The sequence below is a fragment of the Lithobates pipiens genome, unplaced genomic scaffold, assembly GCF_037356315.1.
Source record: "Lithobates pipiens isolate NorthernLeopardFrog02 unplaced genomic scaffold, aLitPip1_a1.2 Scaffold_35, whole genome shotgun sequence".
Taxonomy (NCBI): domain Eukaryota; kingdom Metazoa; phylum Chordata; class Amphibia; order Anura; family Ranidae; genus Lithobates; species Lithobates pipiens.
In genome coordinates, this window is record NW_027507811.1 from 16,694,113 (window position 1) to 16,712,150 (window position 18,038).

General features: G+C 47.6%; 1 protein-coding gene across 3 annotated transcripts in view; it reads left to right on the forward strand.

Moving 5' to 3' along the window:
* LOC143955530 (uncharacterized) overlaps positions 1-18,038 on the forward strand; it is a 234,985-nt gene that overhangs the window by 24,307 nt on the left and 192,640 nt on the right. The window contains exons 4-6 of one of the 3 annotated variants that reach the window (XM_077465577.1): positions 9,499-9,587; positions 9,707-9,845; positions 13,881-16,924. The exons of 1 other annotated variant lie outside the window; for it this stretch is intronic. In XM_077465577.1, the coding sequence (XP_077321703.1) occupies positions 9,499-9,587; positions 9,707-9,845; positions 13,881-16,903 (3,251 nt within the window). In that variant the 3' untranslated portion in view covers positions 16,904-16,924. Of the gene's footprint in view, positions 1-9,498; positions 9,588-9,706; positions 9,846-13,880; positions 16,925-18,038 lie in introns of those variants that run through there. One more of the 3 variants, XM_077465576.1, reaches the window with a different exon arrangement.

Below are 18,038 nucleotides of genomic sequence, written 5' to 3' on the forward strand. Positions count from 1 at the left end.
AGAGGAAGAAATGATAGAGGTGGGGGGGAGAAATGATAGAGGGGGGAGAGAGGAGAAATGATAGAGGGGGGAAGTGGGAGAAATGATAGAGGGGGGAGAGGGAGAAATAATAGAGGGGGAGAGAGGGAGAAATGATAGAGGGGGGAGATAGGAGAAATGATAGAGGGGGAAGTGGGAGAAATGATAGAGGGGGGAGAGGGAGAAATGATAGAGGGGGAGAGGGAGAAATGATAGAGGGGGAGAGGGAGAAATGATAGAGGGGTGGAGAGGGAGAAATGATAGAGGGGGGGAGAGGGAGAAATGATAGAGGGGGGAGAGAGGAGAAATGATAGAGGGGGGAGAGAGGAGAAATGATAGAGGGGGGAGGTGGGAGAAATGATAGAGGGGGGAGGTGGGAGAAATGATAGAGGGGGGAGGTGGGAGAAATGATAGAGGGGGAAGTGGAGAAATGATAGAGGGGAGAGGGAGAAATGATAGAGGGGGGAAGTGGGAGAAATGATAGAGGGGGGAGAGGGAGAAATGATAGAGGGGGGAGGTGGGAGAAATGATAGAGGGGTGGAGAGGGAGAAATGATAGAGGGGGGAGAGAGGAGAAATGATAGAGGGGGAAGAGGGAGAAATGATAGAGGGGTGGAGAGGGAGAAATGATAGAGGGGGGAGGTGGGAGAAATGATAGAGGGGGGAGGTGGGAGAAATGATAGAGGGGGGAGGTGGAGAAATGATAGAGGGAGGGAGTGGGAGAAATGATAGAGGGGTGGAGAGGGAGAAATGATAGAGGGGGAGTGGGAGAAATGATAGAGGGGGGAGGTGGGAGAAATGATAGAAGGGGGAGAGGGGAGAAATGATAGAGGGTGGAGAGGGAGAAATGATAGAGGGGGGAAGTGGGAGAAATGATAGAGGGGGGAAGTGGGAGAAATGATAGAGGGGGGAGAGGGAGAAATGATAGAGGGGGGAGAGGGAGAAATGATAGAGGGGGGAGTGGGAGAAATGATAGAGGGGGAGGGGAGAAATGATAGAGGGGGAAGTGGGAGAAATGATAGAGGGGGGAAGTGGGAGAAATGATAGAGGGGGGAGAGGGAGAAATGATAGAGGGGGGAGAGGGAGAAATGATAGAGGGGGAGAGGGAGAAATGATAGAGGGGGGAGTGGGAGAAATGATAGAGGGGGGAGAGGGAGAAATGATAGAGGGGGAAGTGGGAGAAATGAGAGAGGGGGGAGGTGGGAGAAATGATAGAAGGGGGAGAGGGAGAAATGATAGAGGGGGAGAGAGGAGAAATGATAGAGGGGGGAGGTGGGAGAAATGATAGAGGGGGGAGGTGGGAGAAATGATAGAGGGGGGAGAGGGAGAAATTATAGAGGGGGGGAGAGGGAGAAATTATAGAGGGGGGAGGGAGGGAGAAATGATAGAGGGGGGGAGAGGAGAAATGATAGAGAGGGGAAGTGGGAGAAATGATAGAGGGGGGAGGTGGGAGAAATGATAGAGGGGGGAGGTGGGAGAAATGATAGAGGGGGGGGAGAGGGAGAAATATAGAGGGGGGAGAGAGGAGAAATGATAGAGAGGGGAAGTGGGAGAAATGATAGAGGGGGAGAGGGAGAAATGATAGAGGGGGGAGTGGGAGAAATGATAGAGGGGGGAGGTGGGAGAAATGATAGAGGGGGGAGAGGGAGAAATGATAGAGGGGGGGAGAGGGAGAAATGATAGAGGGGGGGAGGTGGGAGAAATGATAGAAGCGGGAGGTGGGAGAAATGATAGAGGGGAAATAGAGGGAGGTGGGAGAAATGATAGAGGGGGAGAGGGAGAAAAAATGATAGAGGGGGAGAGAGGGAGAAATAATAGAGGGGGAGAGGGAGAAATGATAGAGGGGGGAGAGAGGAGAAATGATAGGGGGGGGGGGAGTAGGAGAAATGATAGAGGGGGGAGGTGGGAGAAATGATAGAGGAGGAGAGGAAGAAGATAGAGGTGGGGGGAGAAATGATAGAGGGGGGAGAGAGGAGAAATGATAGAGGGGGGAAGTGGGAGAAATGATAGAGAGAGAGGGAGAAATGATAGAGGGGGGAGATAGGAGAAATGATAGAGGGGGAAGTGGGAGAAATGATAGAGGGGGGAGAGGGAGAAATGATAGAGGGGGGAGAGGGAGAAATGATAGAGGGGTGAGAGGAGAAATGATAGAGGGGTGGAGAGGGAGAAATGATAGAGGGGGGAGAGAGGAGAAATGATAGAGGGGGGAGAGAGGAGAAATGATAGAGGGGGGAGAGAGGAGAAATGATAGAGGGGGGAGGTGGGAGAAATGATAGAGGGGGGAGGTGGGAGAAATGATAGAGGGGGGAGGTGGGAGAAATGATAGAGGGGGGAGGTGGAGAAATGATAGAGGGGGGAAGTGGGAGAAATGATAGAGGGGGAGAGGGAGAAATGATAGAGGGGGGAAGTGGGAGAAATGATAGAGGGGGGAGAGGGAGAAATGATAGAGGGGGGAGGTGGGAGAAATGATAGAGGGGTGGAGAGGGAGAAATGATAGAGGGGGGAGAGAGGAGAAATGATAGAGGGGGAAGAGGGAGAAATGATAGAGGGGTGGAGAGGGAGAAATGATAGAGGGGGAGTGGGAGAAATGATAGAGGGGGGAGTGGGAGAAATGATAGAGGGGGGAGGTGGGAGAAATGATAGAGGGGGGAGGTGGAGAAATGATAGAGGGGGGAGGTGGAGAAATGATAGAGGGAGGAGTGGGAGAAATGATAGAGGGGGGAGAGGGAGAAATGATAGAGGGGGAAGTGGGAGAAATGATAGAGGGGGGAGGTGGGAGAAATGATAGAAGGGGGAGAGGGAGAAATGATAGAGGGGTGGAGAGGGAGAAATGATAGAGGGGGGAAGTGGGAGAAATGATAGAGGGGGGAAGTGGGAGAAATGATAGAGGGGGAAGTGGGAGAAATGATAGAGGGGGGAGAGGGAGAAATGATAGAGGGGGGAGAGGGAGAAATGATAGAGGGGGGAGTGGGAGAAATGATAGAGGGGGGAGAGGGAGAAATGATAGAGGGGGAAGTGGGAGAAATGAGAGAGGGGGGAGGTGGGAGAAATGATAGAAGGGGGAGAGGGAGAAATGATAGAGGGGGAGAGGGAGAAATGATAGAGGGGGGAGAGGGAGAAATGATAGAGGGGGGAGTGGGAGAAATGATAGAGGGGGAGAGGGAGAAATGATAGAGGGGGAAGTGGGAGAAATGAGAGAGGGGGGAAGTGGGAGAAATGAGAGAGGGGGGAGGTGGGAGAAATGATAGAAGGGGGAGAGGGAGAAATGATAGAGGGGTGGAGAGGGAGAAATGATAGAGGGGGGAAGTGGGAGAAATGATAGAGGGGAGGTGGGAGAAATGGTAGAGGGGGAGAGAGGGAGAATAATAGAGGGGGAGAGAGGGAGAAATGATAGAGGGGGGGAAGTGGGAGAAATGATAGAGGGGGGAGTGGGAGAAATGGTAGAGGGGGAGGTGGGAGAAATGATAGAGGGGGGAGAGGGAGAAATGATAGAGGGGGAGGGGAGGGAGAAATGATAGAGGGGGGAGAGAGGAGAAATGATAGAGGGAGGAAGTGGGAGAAATGATAGAGGGGGGAGAGGGAGAAATAATAGAGGGGAGAGAGGGAGAAATGATAGAGGGGGGAGATAGGAGAAATGATAGAGGGGGGAAGTAGGAGAAATGATAGAGGGGGGAAGTGGGAGAAATGATAGTGGGGGGAGAGGGAGAAATGATAGAGGGGGGAGAGGGAGAAATGATAGAGGGGTGGAGAGGGAGAAATGATAGAGGGGGGAGAGAGGAGAAATGATAGAGGGGGGAGGTGGGAGAAATGATAGAGGGGGGAAGTGGGAGAAATGATAGAGGGGGAGAGGGAGAAATGATAGAGGGGGGAGGTTGGAGAAATGATAGAGGGGGGAAGTGGGAGAAATTATAGAGGGGGAGAGGGGAGAAATGATAGAGGGGGGAGGTGGGAGAAATGATAGAGGGGGGAGAGGGAGAAATGATAGAGGGGGGAGGTGGGAGAAATGATAGAGGGGTGGAGAGGGAGAAATGATAGAGGGGTGGAGAGGGAGAAATGATAGAGGGGGGAGTGGGAGAAATGATAGAGGTGGGAGAAATGATAGAAGGGGGAGGTGGGAGAAATGATAGAGGGGGGAGGTGGGAGAAATGATAGAGGGGGGAGGTGGAGAAATGATAGAGGGGGGAGGTGGAGAAATGATAGAGGGGGGAGGTGGAGAAATGATAGAGGGAGGAGTGGGAGAAATGATAGAGGGGGGAGAGGGAAGAAAAAGATAGAGGGGGAAGTGGGAGAAATGATTGAGGGGGGAGGTGGGAGAAATGATAGAAGGGGGAGAGGGAGAAATGATAGAGGGGGGAGAGGGGAGAAATGATAGAGGGGGGAGTGGGAGAAATGATAGAGGGGGGAGGTGGAAGAAATAATAGAGGGGGGAGAGGGAGAAATGATAGAGGGGGGAGAGGGAGAAATGATAGAGGGGGGAGGTGGGAGAAATGATAGAGGGAGGAGGTGGGAGAAATGATAGAGGGGGGAGGTGGAGAAATGATAGAGGGAGGAGTGGGAGAAATGATAGAGGGGGGAGAGGGAGAAATGATAGAGGGGGAAGTGGGAGAAATGATAGAGGGGGGAGGTGAGAGAAATGATAGAAGGGGGAGAGGGAGAAATGATAGAGGGGTGGAGAGGGAGAAATGATAGAGGGGGGAAGTGGGAGAAATGATAGAGGGGGGAGTGGGAGAAATGATAGAGGGGGGAGTGGGAGAAATGATAGAGGGGGAGAGGGAGAAATGATAGAGGGGGGAGAGGGAGAAATGATAGAGGGGGGAGGTGGGAGAAATGAGAGAGGGGGAGGTGGGAGAAATGATAGAAGGGGGAGAGGGAGAAATGATAGAGGGGTGGAGAGGGAGAAATGATAGAGGGGGAAGTGGGAGAAATGATAGAGGGGGGAGGTGGGAGAAATGATAGAGGGGGGAGAGAGAGGAGAAATGATAGAGGGGGGAGAGGGAGAAATGATAGAGGACGAGGTGGGAGAAATGATAGAGGGGGGGAGAGGGGAGAAATGATAGAGGGGGGAAGTGGGAGAAATGATAGAGGGGGGAGGTGGGAGAAATGATAGAGGGGGGAGAGAGAGGAGAAATGATAGAGGGGGAGAGGGAGAAATGATAGAGGGCGAGGTGGGAGAAATGATAGAGGGGGGGGGGGAACGATAGGGGGGGAGGAGAGGACAATGGAGAAGGAAAGAGGGAGAAATGTTGGGGGGGGGGTGTAGGAAGGGCAGGGGGAGAAATGATACAGGAGACAGAAAAATGATATCAGGGGAGAGGGAGAAATTATAAATGTGGAAGAAGGTGATCTGGTCAGATGAGACCAAAAATTGAACTTTTTGGCCTAAAAGCAAAACGCTATGTGTGGGGGAAAACTAACACTACACATCCCCACTGTGAAATGTGGTGGTGGTAGCACAGGGGGGCACAGTGGTGTAGTGGGTAGCACTCTCACCTAGTAGTAAGAAGATCACTGGTTCGTATCCTAACCATGACACTACCTGCCAGGAGTTTGCATGTTCTCCCTGTGCCTGCGTGGGTTTCCTCCGGGTACTCCGGTTGCCTCCCACAATCCAAAGACATGCAGGTAGGTTAATTGGCTTCTGTCCAAAATTGGCCCTAGTATATGAATGGGGACCTAGGATTGTGGGCTCCTTGAGGGTAGGGACCGATGGGAGTGTGCAATGTACAGGGATAAGGACAATTGTAGACACTCAGGTTGAACTGGATGGATTGGTGTCTTTATTCAACCTTACTATGAAACTATGTGGTGGGGATGCTTTTCTTCAGCAGGGACAGGGAAGCTGGTCAGAGTTTATGAGAAGATAGATGGAGCCAAATACAGGGCAATCTTAGAAGAAAACCTGTTATGCCGCGTACACACGAGCGGATTTTCCATCGGAAAAATCTTGGATGGTTTTTCTGACGGAATTCCGCTCAAGCTTGGCTTGCATACACACGGGTCACACAAAAGGTCGCTGAACTTTCGACCGTCAAGAACGCGGTGACGTACAACACTATGACAAGCCGAGAAAATGAAGTTTAATGCTTCCGAGCATGCGTCGAATTGTTTCCGAGCATGCGTAGGAATTTTGCGCGTCGGAATTGCTACAGACGATCGGAATTTCAAATCAAAACGTTTTCTGACCGAAAAATTGAGAACCTGCTCTCAATCTTTTTCTGGTGGGAATTCCGCCAGCAAAAGTCCGATGGAGCATACACACGGTCGCATTTTCCCAACCAAAAGCTCTCATCGGACTTATGCTGGCGGAATTTCCGATGGTGTGTATGCGGCATTAGCATCTGCAAAGGACTTGAGACCGGGGCGGAGGTTCACCTTCCAGCAGGACAACGACCCGAAACATCCAGCCAGAGGTACAATGGAATGGTTTACATCAAAGCATATTCATGTGTAAGAATGGCCCAGTCACAGTCCAGACCTAAATCCCATTGAGAATCTGTGGCAAGACTTGAAAATTGATGTTCAAAGACGCTCTCCATCCAATCTGACAGAGCTTGAGACATTTTGCAAAGAAGAAGAATGGGCAGAAATGTCCCTCTCTGAAAATATTTTCTAGAGATCGTTTACATCTATGGAGACGTACAGTATCTCACAAAAGTAAGTACACCCTCACATTTTTGTAAATATTTTCTTCTATCTTTTCATGTGACAACACTGAAGAAATGACACTTGTCTACAATGTAAAGTAGTGAGTGTACAGCTTGTATAACAGTGTAAATTTGCCGTCCCCTCAAAATAACTCAACACACAGCCAATAATGTCTAAACCACTGGCAGTAAAAGTGAGTACACCCCTAAGTGAAAATGTCCAAATTGGGCCCAAAGTGTCAATATTTTGTGTGGTCACCATTATTTTCCAGCACTGCCTTAACCCTCTTGGGCATGGAGTTCACCAGAGCTTCACAGGTCACCACTGGAGTCCTCTTCCCCTCCTCCATGATGACATCACAGAGCTGGTGGATGTTGGAGACCTTGCGCTCCTCCATCTTCTATTTGAGGATGCCCCACAGATGCTCACCTTTACCCTCAGCTTCTTTAGCAAGGCAGTGGTCGTCTTGGAGGTGTGTTTTGGGGTGGCTATCATGTTGGAATACTGCCCTGCGGCCCAGTCTCTGAAGGGAGGGGATCATGCTCTGCTTCAGTATGTCACAGTACATGTTGGCATTCATGGTTCCCTCAATGATCTGTAGCTCCCCAGTGCCGGCAGCACTCATGCAGCCCCAGACCATGACACTCCCACCACCATGCTTGACTGTAGGCAAGACACACTTGTCTTTGTCCTCCTCGCCTGGTTGCCCCCACACACGCTTGTCACCATCTGACACCAAATAAGTTTATCTTGGTCTCATCAGACCACAGGACATGGTTCCAGTAATCCATGTCCTTAGTCTGATTGTCTTCAGCAAACTGTTTGCGGTCTTTCTTGTACATCATCTTTAGAAGAGGCTTCCTTCTGGGACAACAGCCATGCAGAACAATTTGATGCAGGGTGCGGCGTATGGTCTGAGCACTGACAGGCTGACCCCCCCACCCCTACAACCTCTGCAGCAATGCTGGCAGCACTCATACGTCTATTTCTCAAAGACAACCTCTGGATATGACGCTAAGCAGGTGACCTCAACTTCTTTGGTGGACCATGGCGAGGCCTGTTCTGAGTGGAACCTGTCCTGTTAAACCGCCATATGGTCTTGGCCACCGTGCTGCAGCTCAGTTTCAGGGTCTTGGCAATCCTCTTGTAGCCTAGGCCATCTTTATGTAGAGCAACAATTCTTTTTTTCAGATCCTCAGAGAGTTCTTTGCCATGAGGTGCCATGTTGAACTTCCAGTGACCAGTATGAGAGAGTGAGAGCGATAACACCAAATTTAACACACCTGCTCCTCATTCACACCCGAGACCTTGTAACACTAAAGCCCAATACACACTATCAGGTTTTCTGCTGCGTTTTTCCTTAAGGTTTACCAAAACCACGTAGTGCGTGGGCCTGCCTGACTGCATACAAATTGAAACTCCTAAGGTTTGACCTCATTTTATATGGTTTTGGTAAATCTGAAGGAAAAACTCAGCAGAAAAACTGATGGTGTGTATGGGGCTTTACGAGTCACATGACAAAAAAAGGGGGGAAAATGGCTAATTGGGCCCAAACATTTACTCATCATGGGGGAGGGGAAGAGGACTCCAGTGGTAACCTGTGAAGCTCTGGTGACCTCCATGCCCAAGAGGGTTAAGGCAGTGCTGGAAAATAATGGCGGCCACACAAAATATTGACGCTTTGTGCCCAATTTGGACATTTTCACTTAGGGGTGTACTCACTTTTGTTGCCAGCGGTTTAGACATTAATGGCTGTGTGTCGGGTTATTTTGAGGGGACGGCAAATTTACACTGTTATACAAGCTGTACACTCACTACTTTACATTGTAGACAAGTGTCATTTCTTCAGTGTTGTCACATGAAAAGCTAGAAGAAAAGATTTACAGAAATGTGAGGGGTGTACTCACTTCTGTGAGATACTGTAACTATACTGACAGTTTGCCAAGTGCTATGTTGCCAATAATACTTTTTATTTGTTTTTATTATTATTTATTTTTTAATAACGCTCTTCAGGAGAGCTCATAGATGGATGTAGCCTCTACTATGCTGAGTGCACTGTGCAATGTGTCCCCAAAAAATAGAATCCAGAGACCTGCAATCCAGATCATCCTATTTTTTATTTATTTTTTCTACTGAGAGAAGAGGCCTGCCCAGGTCACATGATCACCTAAAGAAGGATGGATGAGGAGCAGAATGACCGAACCAACAGGATATTAAACCTCACCCTGGAGATCATCTACCTGCTGACCGGAGAGGTGAGGAGGATTCTGGGAGGTCACATGACATCACTCTTATCTCTATTAATAAAACACAGACCTGACCGGAGAGGTGAGGAGGATTCTGGGAGTGCAGTGTGACATGATTATTGCCTTTTCTTTGCAGAAATTTCCTCCAGTGAAGCCTGGCGACCGTTTAAACATCACAGTACCTCCACCTCACTGCCTTACTCCAGACAGAGTGAATGAGAAGAAGATACTAAAAGTCACCGAGAAGATGATGGAGCTGCTGACAGGAGAGGTGAGGAGGATTCTGGGACATTATCCAGTAACAGACAAGGGATGTGTCTGGATGGTGACTGTATCATTGTGTGTGTCAGGTTCCTATAAGGTGTCAGGATGTCACTGTCTATTTCTCCATGGAGGAGTGGGAGTATTTAGAAGGACACAAGGATCTCTACAAGGACGTCATGATGGACAATCAGCCGCCCCTCACATCACCGGGTAAGAGGAGACTTTATTGTAAAGGAGAGAGCAGTACGGAGGCTCCACCTAGATCCCCCATCATCTGATAAACACATAGAAACAATGTATTCAGTCAGTGTGTGTGTTTCCTACAGATGGATCCAGTAATGGGAACCCACCAGAGAGATGTCCCCGTCCTCTGTATTCCACACAGGAAGGTCACACCATCCCCCACCATCATCAGGTAGATGGAATTGAAGGTCTACAACTCCAAAAATAACTCCAATTGATAATATTATAGTCTTCTATGTAATCTCAATGGTCACATTTAAAAGATTTATTTTATATCACATATGGTTTTAGGGAGAAGAACAAATTGATATCAAAGTTGAGATAAAAGAAGAAGTGGAGATGTATGTGATTGGTGATCAGCATCCTACGGAGGAGAATACAATGAAGGTGGTGATTAAACAGGAAGAGTCTTCCCTAGATATTGACAAAGGTAAGTAATAGATGCAGACATTGATATTTCCGTTTTAAATATGTTGATTATAATACATGGAGACCGACTGATAGTGATCAAAATATGGCAGAACTTCATGTCAAAGATTAGACTTCATTATCATTAGTACACCAGAAAAGCAAAAATGCCTTTTATGTTGGTAAAATAGGTTTACCAATATTACTTTGATCCTGGCGTGTGAAAAATTCTGAACATTTGATCTTAAATGATTGTAATTGTGCAATTTTTACTGATTTATTTGACCCCATGTTAAGCTTTGCTTTGAGTGTAATTGTCAGGAGTCAAAGGTCACCCGAAGTCCATAAGTTATATTCCCAACAAATGAGGAGGAGATACTGTACATCGTATGAAAGGTCCATCTCCATTCCTCAATATAATGTCATGTTCCCAACAAATGAGGAGAAGATACTGTACACCATATAAAAGGTCCATCTCCGTTCCTCAATATAACGTCATGTTCCCAACAAATGAGGAGGAGATACTGTACACCATATAAAAGGTCCATCTCCGTTCCTCAATATAACGTCATGTTCCCAACAAATGAGGAGGAGATACTGTACACCATATGAAAGGTCCATCTCCATTCCTCAATATAACGTCATGTTCCCAACAAATGAGGAGGAGATACTGTACACCATATAAAAGGTCCATCTCCGTTCCTCAATATAACGTCATGTTCCCAACAAATGAGGAGGAGATACTGTACACCATATGAGAGGTCTCCGAATCTGGTCTGTGGGCCTTGTTTTTGACACGTAATGTAGTTATTTTCTTACCTCCTGTGAACCAAATGCCTTCTTTCTTCAAAATCTGCACCTCACTGTCCTCCAGAGTTCCGATCATTTGTTCGGACTGGAGAAGCGGCTAGGATAAGCTTCAAAAACATCCTCAACATTACAGGACAAGTTCCAGTGCGTTCAACTGGTTTGGTATACATTACGAATGTGGCACTATAGTGGTCTTACCATTAGACCCCTTTCACACTGAGGCAGTTTTCAGGCATTTTGGCGCTAGAAATAGCCTCTAAAAAGCACACGAAATCCGCCTCCCATTCATTGCAATGAGTGATTTCACCCTCGGGCAGTGTGCTTTGCGGGACATTAGAAAAAGTCCTGCAAGTGTCATCTTTGGGGGTGGCTTGGGAGCGCTATAAACACCCCTGCCTATTGAAATTAATAGGCAGCGCTTCCAATGCGCCTTAAAAGCGATTTGAGAGTGCCACAAAATGGGTCTTTTTTTTTTTTTAAGGTCACGTTATCACGTGACCTTAAAAAATCCACCTGCTATTGCCCAAAAAGTGCCGCTAAAGCACCACAAGAACAACCGGCGCTTTATCTGCGCTGCGGTGTGAAAGGGGTCTTATTGTGGTTGTGTGTCTTAACTACTACTAGCTATACCATGACCTGGATACATGAAAACCCTCATAGTTTATATTATGGAATTTTTGCAACGAAGAGATAGACATCTCCAGGGTCGGGGGTGACATGGTTTCTTCCCATATGCTGTTTTATCCAGTATGTGTTGAAGCCCAGTTAAACCACTATCTTCTAGAATGGGGGTCCCCAAACTTTTAAAAGAAAGTGCCAGTTTACTGTGCTTTAGACTTTAGGGGGGTCGACCTGTAAACAGTTGGAGTAGAAAATATTCTGGCATCGTATGAGTAAAAAATGGCATAGGCTTGGTGGTCAGTGGGTGTAAAAAAATTGCATGTTAGTGTCAATGGGAGGAATAGTGCCCCCATCATTAGTACCCACTGGAGGAATAGTGCCCCCATCATTGGTGTCAGTGCGAAGAATAGTGCCCCATCATTGGTATCCATTGGAGGAATAGTGCCCCATCATTGGTGTCAGTGGGAGGAATAATGCCCCCATCATTGGTGTCAGTGCAAAGAATAGTGCCCCATCATTGGTATCCATTGGAGGAATAGTGCCCCATCATTGGTGTCAGTGGGAGGAATAGTGCCCCCATCCTTGGTGTCAGTGGGAGGAATAGTGCCCCCATCCTTGGTGTCAGTGGGAGGAATAGTGCCCCCATCCTTGGTGTCAGTGGGAGGAATAGTGCCCCATCATCGGTATCCATTAGAGGAATAGTGCCCCATCATTGGTATCAGTGGGAGGAATAGTGCCCCATTATTGGTATCAGTAGGAGGAGGAATAGTGCCCCATCATTGGTATCAGCGGGAGAAATAGTTCCCCATCATTGGTATCAGCGGAAGGAATAGTTCCCCATCATTGGTGTCAGTGGGAGGAATAGTTCCCCATCATTGGTGTCAGTGGGAGGAATAGTGCCCCATCATTGGTATCAGCGGGAGGAATAGTTCCCCATCATTGGTGTGAGTGGGAGGAATAGTGCCCCTTCGTTGGTGTCAGTGGGAGGAATAGTGCCCCATCATTGATGGGAGGACTAGTGCCCCTTCATTGCTATCAGTAGGAGGAGGACTAGTGCCCCGTCATTGGTATCAGCGGGAGGAATAGTGCCCCATCATTGGTATCCATTAGAGGAATAGTGCTCCATCATTGGTATCAGTGGGAGGAATAGTGCCCCATTATTGGTATCAGTGGGAGGAATAGTGCCCCATTATTTGTATCAGTAGGAGGAGGAATAGTGTCCCATCATTGGTGTCAATGGGAGGAATAATGCCGCCCCATCATTGGTGTGAGTGGGAGGAATAGTGCCTTTACATTGACGTCAGTGGGAGGAATAATGCCTGATCATTGATGTCAGTGGGAGGAATATTCCCCCCCATCATTGGAGTCAGTGGGAGGAATAGTGGCCCATCATTGGTGTCAGTGGGAGGAATAGTGCCTCATCATTGGTGTCAGTGGGAGGAATAGTGCCCCATCATTGGTGTTAGTGGGAGGAATAGTGCCTCATCATTGGTATCAGCGGGAGGAATAGTGCCCCATCATTGGTATCAGCGGGAGGAATAGTTCTCCATCATTGGTATCAGCGGGAGGAATAATGCCCCATCATTGGTGTGAGTGGGAGGAATAGTGCCCCTTCATTGGCGTCAGTGGGAGGAATAGTGCCCCATCATTGATGGGAGGACTAGTGCCCCATCATTTGTATCAGTAGGAGGAGGAATAGTGCCCCGTCATTGCTATCAGCGGTAGGAATAGTGGCCCATCATTGGTGTCAGCAGGAGGAATAGTTCCCCATCATTGGTGTCAGCGGGAGGAATAGTTCCCCATCATTGGTGTCAGTGGGATGAATAATGCCGCCCCATCATTGGAGTCAGTGGGAGGAATAGTGCACCATCATTGGTGTCAGTGGGAGGAATAGTGCACCATCATTGGTGTCAGTGGGAGGAATAATGCACCATCATTGGAGTCAGTGGGAGGAATAGTGCACCATCATTGGTGTCAGTGGGAGGAATAGTGCACCATCATTGGAGTCAGTGGGAGGAATAGTGCACCATCATTGGAGTCAGTGGGAGGAATAGTGCACCATCATTGGTGTCAGTGGGAGGAATAGTGCACCATCATTGGAGTCAGTGGGAGGAATAGTGCACCATCATTGGTGTCAGTGGGAGGAATAGTGCACCATCATTGGTGTCAGTGGGAGGAATAATGCACCATCATTGGAGTCAGTGGGAGGAATAGTGCACCATCATTGGTGTCAGTGGGAGGAATAATGCACCATCATTGGAGTCAGTGGGAGGAATAGTGCACCATCATTGGTGTCAGTGGGAGGAATAATGCACCATCATTGGAGTCAGTGGGAGGAATAGTGCACCATCATTGGTGTCAGTGGGAGGAATAATGCACCATCATTGGAGTCAGTGGGAGGAATAGTGCACCATCATTGGTGTCAGTGGGAGGAATAGTGCCCCATCATTGGTGTGAGTGGGAGGAATAGTGCTCCATCATTGATGTCGGTGGGAGGAATAGAGCCCCAAAGGCCGGATAAAGGCAAGCAAAGGGCCACAGTTTGGAGACCCCTGTTCTAGAACAACATACATGGCTCCTGACCACAAAACTAACAATTAACTTTCTTATTATATATTTCCAATAGATGAATGCGATGAGCTCCTCTGTGCGGGAGACTTCCTTTTATCCCTGGATTATAATACAGAAGATGATGACGACAGTATACAGTTTTCAACAGAATCAAACCCTGTTCCTTCAGATATACCCCAAAGGCTGTCCTGTGGAGATAAACCAATGGATTCCACTTCCACTGACTCGCGTACTTTTACCAGCATAGTCCATACAAGTCCTGAAGGTGCAGAGAGATCTTCTGATCACCTGGGAACCTCTTCCAGAGATTTAGAAACTGTTCTACCAAGAGATGAGACTATATCCATATCTTCTGACCCTTCCCTTTTCTCAGGAATCTCCAGGGATTTGGCAACTGTTCTACCAAGAGATGAGAACATATCCATATCTTCTGATCCTTCTTCTCTCCCGGGAACCTCCTCCAGGTATCTAGAAACTGTTCTACCAAGAGATGAGAACATACCCATATCTTCTGATCCTTCTTCTCTCCCGGGAACCTCCTCCAGGTATCTAGAAACTGTTCTACCAAGAGATGAGAACATATCCATATCCATATCTTCTGATCCTCCTTCTCTCCCGGGAACCTCCTCCAGGTATCTAGAAACTGTTCTACCAAGAGATGAGAACATACCCATATCTTCTGATCCTTCTTCTCTCCCGGGAACCTGCTCCAGGTATCTAGAAACTGTTCTACCAAGAGATGAGAACATACCCATATCCTTATCTTCTGATCCTTCTCTCCCGGGAATCTCCTCCAGGTATCTACAAACTGTTCTACCAAGAGATGAGAACATACCCATATCTTCTGATCCTTCTTCTCTCCCGGGAACCTCCTCTACATATCTAGAAACTGTTCTACCAAGAGATGAGAACATACCCATATCTTCTGATCCTTCTTCTCTCCTGGGAACCTCCTCCAGGTATCTAGAAACTGTTCTACCAAGAGATGAGAACATACCCATATCTTCTGATCCTTCTTCTCTCCCAGGAACCTCCTCCAGGTATCTAGAAACTGTTCTACCAAGAGATGAGAACATACCCATATCTTCTGATCCTTCTTCTCTCCCGGGAACCTGCTCCAGGTATCTAGAAACTGTTCTACCGAGAGATGACAACATACCCATATCCATATCTTCTGATCCTTCTTCTCTCCCGGGAATCTCCTCCAGGTATCTACAAACTGTTCTACCAAGAGATGAGAACATACCCATATCTTCTGATCCTTCTTCTCTCCCGGGAACCTCCTCCAGGTATCTAGAAACTGTTCTACCAAGAGATGAGAACATACCCATATCTTCTGATCCTTCTTCTCTCCCAGGAACCTCCTCCAGGTATCTAGAAACTGTTCTACCAAGAGATGATAGCCTACCCATATCTTCTGATCCTTCTTCTCTCCCAGGAACCTCCTCCAGGTATCTAGAAACTGTTCTACCAAGAGATGAGAACATATCCATATCTTCTGAGGTTGATAAAGGTTCAGTATTAGAATCACCTCTTGTAGACCATAGATCAAAAACACAAGATCGTCCATTTCCATGTGCTGAGTGTGGTAAAGGCTTTTCTCAGAAAGCAGACCTCCTTCGTCATCAGAGAACCCACACGGGCGAGCGTCCTTTTTCATGTCCGGAGTGCGGGAAGAGTTTCACTTGTAAAAAGGTGCTTCTTGCGCACGAAAGGAGCCACACGGGTGAGCGTCCTTTTACCTGCCCAGAGTGCTGGAAGTGTTTCATACGGAAAGGAGACCTTCTTAGGCACCTGAGAAGTCACACAGGCGAGCGTCCTTATACTTGCCCCGAGTGTGGGAAATGTTTTGCTCAGAAAGGAGAGCTGCTCGCTCATCAGAGAATCCATACTGGTGAGCGTCCTTATTCGTGCTCACAGTGCGGGAAATGTTTTACCCAGAAAGGAATACTTATCGCACACCAAAGAAGTCACATAGGCGAGCGTCCTTTTTCTTGCCCAGACTGTAGGAAGACTTTCACTCAGAAAGGAGGACTTCTTAGACACCAGAGAATCCACACGGGAGAGCGTCCGTTTTCCTGTTCAGAGTGCGGGAAGTCTTTCTTTCAAAAAGGAGAGCTCCTCACGCACCAAAGAGTTCACACGGGCGAGCGCCCTTTTTCCTGTTCAGAGTGCGGGAAATGTTTTACTCAGAAAGGGGTGCTCATTGCACACCAGCGAAGCCACGTGGGCGAACGACCGTTTTCCTGTTCGGAGTGCGGGAAATGTTTTACTCAAAAAGGACATCTTCTTTCTCACCAGAGAAGTCACACGGGGGAGCGTCCTTTTTCATGTATTGAGTGCGGGAAACGTTTCACACGGAAGGGGTATCTCCTGAAGCACCAGATCATTCACCTGAGTGAGCCTCCTTTTATATGTTCCGAGAGCGGTAAGTATTTACCTCCGGGAGGGGAACTTCTCACGCGGCAGAACAGACCGACAAAGGAGCGCCCTTTTTCCTGTCTAGAATGCGGGAAACGCTTCACTCACAAAGGAGTACTTATTGCACACCAGAGGAGTCACACGGGCGAGCGCCCCTTTTCCTGTTCCGAGTGCGGGAAACGTTTTACGCAAAAAGGGCATCTCCTTTCGCACCAGAAAAGTCACACGGGGGAGCGTCCTTTTTCCTGTTCGGAGTGCGGGAAGTGTTTCATCCGGAAAGAAGCGCTTTTCAGACACCAGAGGAGCCACACGGGCGAGCGCCCGTTTTCCTGCCCGGAGTGCGGGAAGCGTTTCTTGCGGAAAGCGCATCTTGCGGCGCACCAGAGGAGCCACACGGGCGAGCGTCCTTATTCCTGTACGGACTGCGGGAAAAGTTTCCTGGAGAAAAGAAAGCTTCTCGCGCACGTGAGAGTTCACACGGGCGAACGTCCTTTTTCGTGCATGGAGTGCGGGAAATGTTTCATGTTGAAGTCGCATCTAATCACACATCGGAGGAACCCCTGCCAGCTGGCACCCGAAACAAACGTGTGTGGTGTGGTGTCCCCACAGGAACTTAATAAAGACTTGGGTTTGAGTTGTGTTATTAAGGATGAATAAATATTTTGATGTTTTATTATATGGATTTATTTATTTTTATTTTATTTTGTGTTGATGGACTATGATCATAGGTTGTTTGGGAATGCACAGGGTTAATTGTAAAGAGGAATACACAATATTACCAAAAGTATTGGGACGCCTGCCTTTACACACACACACGAACTTTAACCACTTCCCGCCCGCCGTACGTCATATGACGTACAGCGACCACTTTAGGACCGAGCCTCATTTTGAGATTTGTTTACAAGTTAAAAACTGTTTTGTTTTTTTTTGCTAGAAAATTACTTAGAACCCCCAAACATTATACGTTTTTTTTTTTTCTAACACCATAGAGCAGTGATGGCGAACCTCGGCACCCCGTATGTTTTGGAACTACATTTCCCATGATGCTCTTGCACTCTGCGGTGTAGTTGAGCATCATGGGAAATGTAGTTCCAAAACATCTGCGGTGCCAAGGTTCGCCATCACTGCCCTAGAGAATAAAATGGCGGTCGTTGCAATACTTCCTGTCACACCGTATTTGCGCAGCGGTTTTACAAGCCCACTTTTTTTTTTTTTTTTTTTTGAAAGAATACACCTTTTTACATTTAACAAAATAAGACAACAGTAAATTTATATCTATATCTATATAGCCCATTTTATATTTTTTATATTGTGAAAGATATTACGCCGAGTAAATTGATACCCAACATGTCACGCTTCAAAAATTTTGCCCCGCAACGTGGAATGGCGACAATCTTTTACCCTTAAAAAAAAAAATCTCCATAGGCGACGTTTAAAAAATTTGACAGGTTGCATGTTTTGAGTTACAGAGGAAGTCTAGGGCTAGAATTATTGCTCTCGCGCTACCGATCACGGCGATACCTCACATGTGTGGTTTGCGGGCGCTACTCACGTATGCGTTCGCTTCTGCATGCGAGCTCGACGGGATGGGGCGCGTTTAAAAATATTTTTTTTAAATTTATTTTACCTCTCATTTTTTTATTTTTACAATGTTCTTTTTTTTTTTGAAAAAATTAAAAAACTGTGTCACTTTTATTCCTATTACAAGGAATGTAGACATCCCTTGTAATAGAAAAAAAAAGTGCATGACAGGACCTCTTAAATATGAGATCTGGGGGGTCAAAAAAAGACC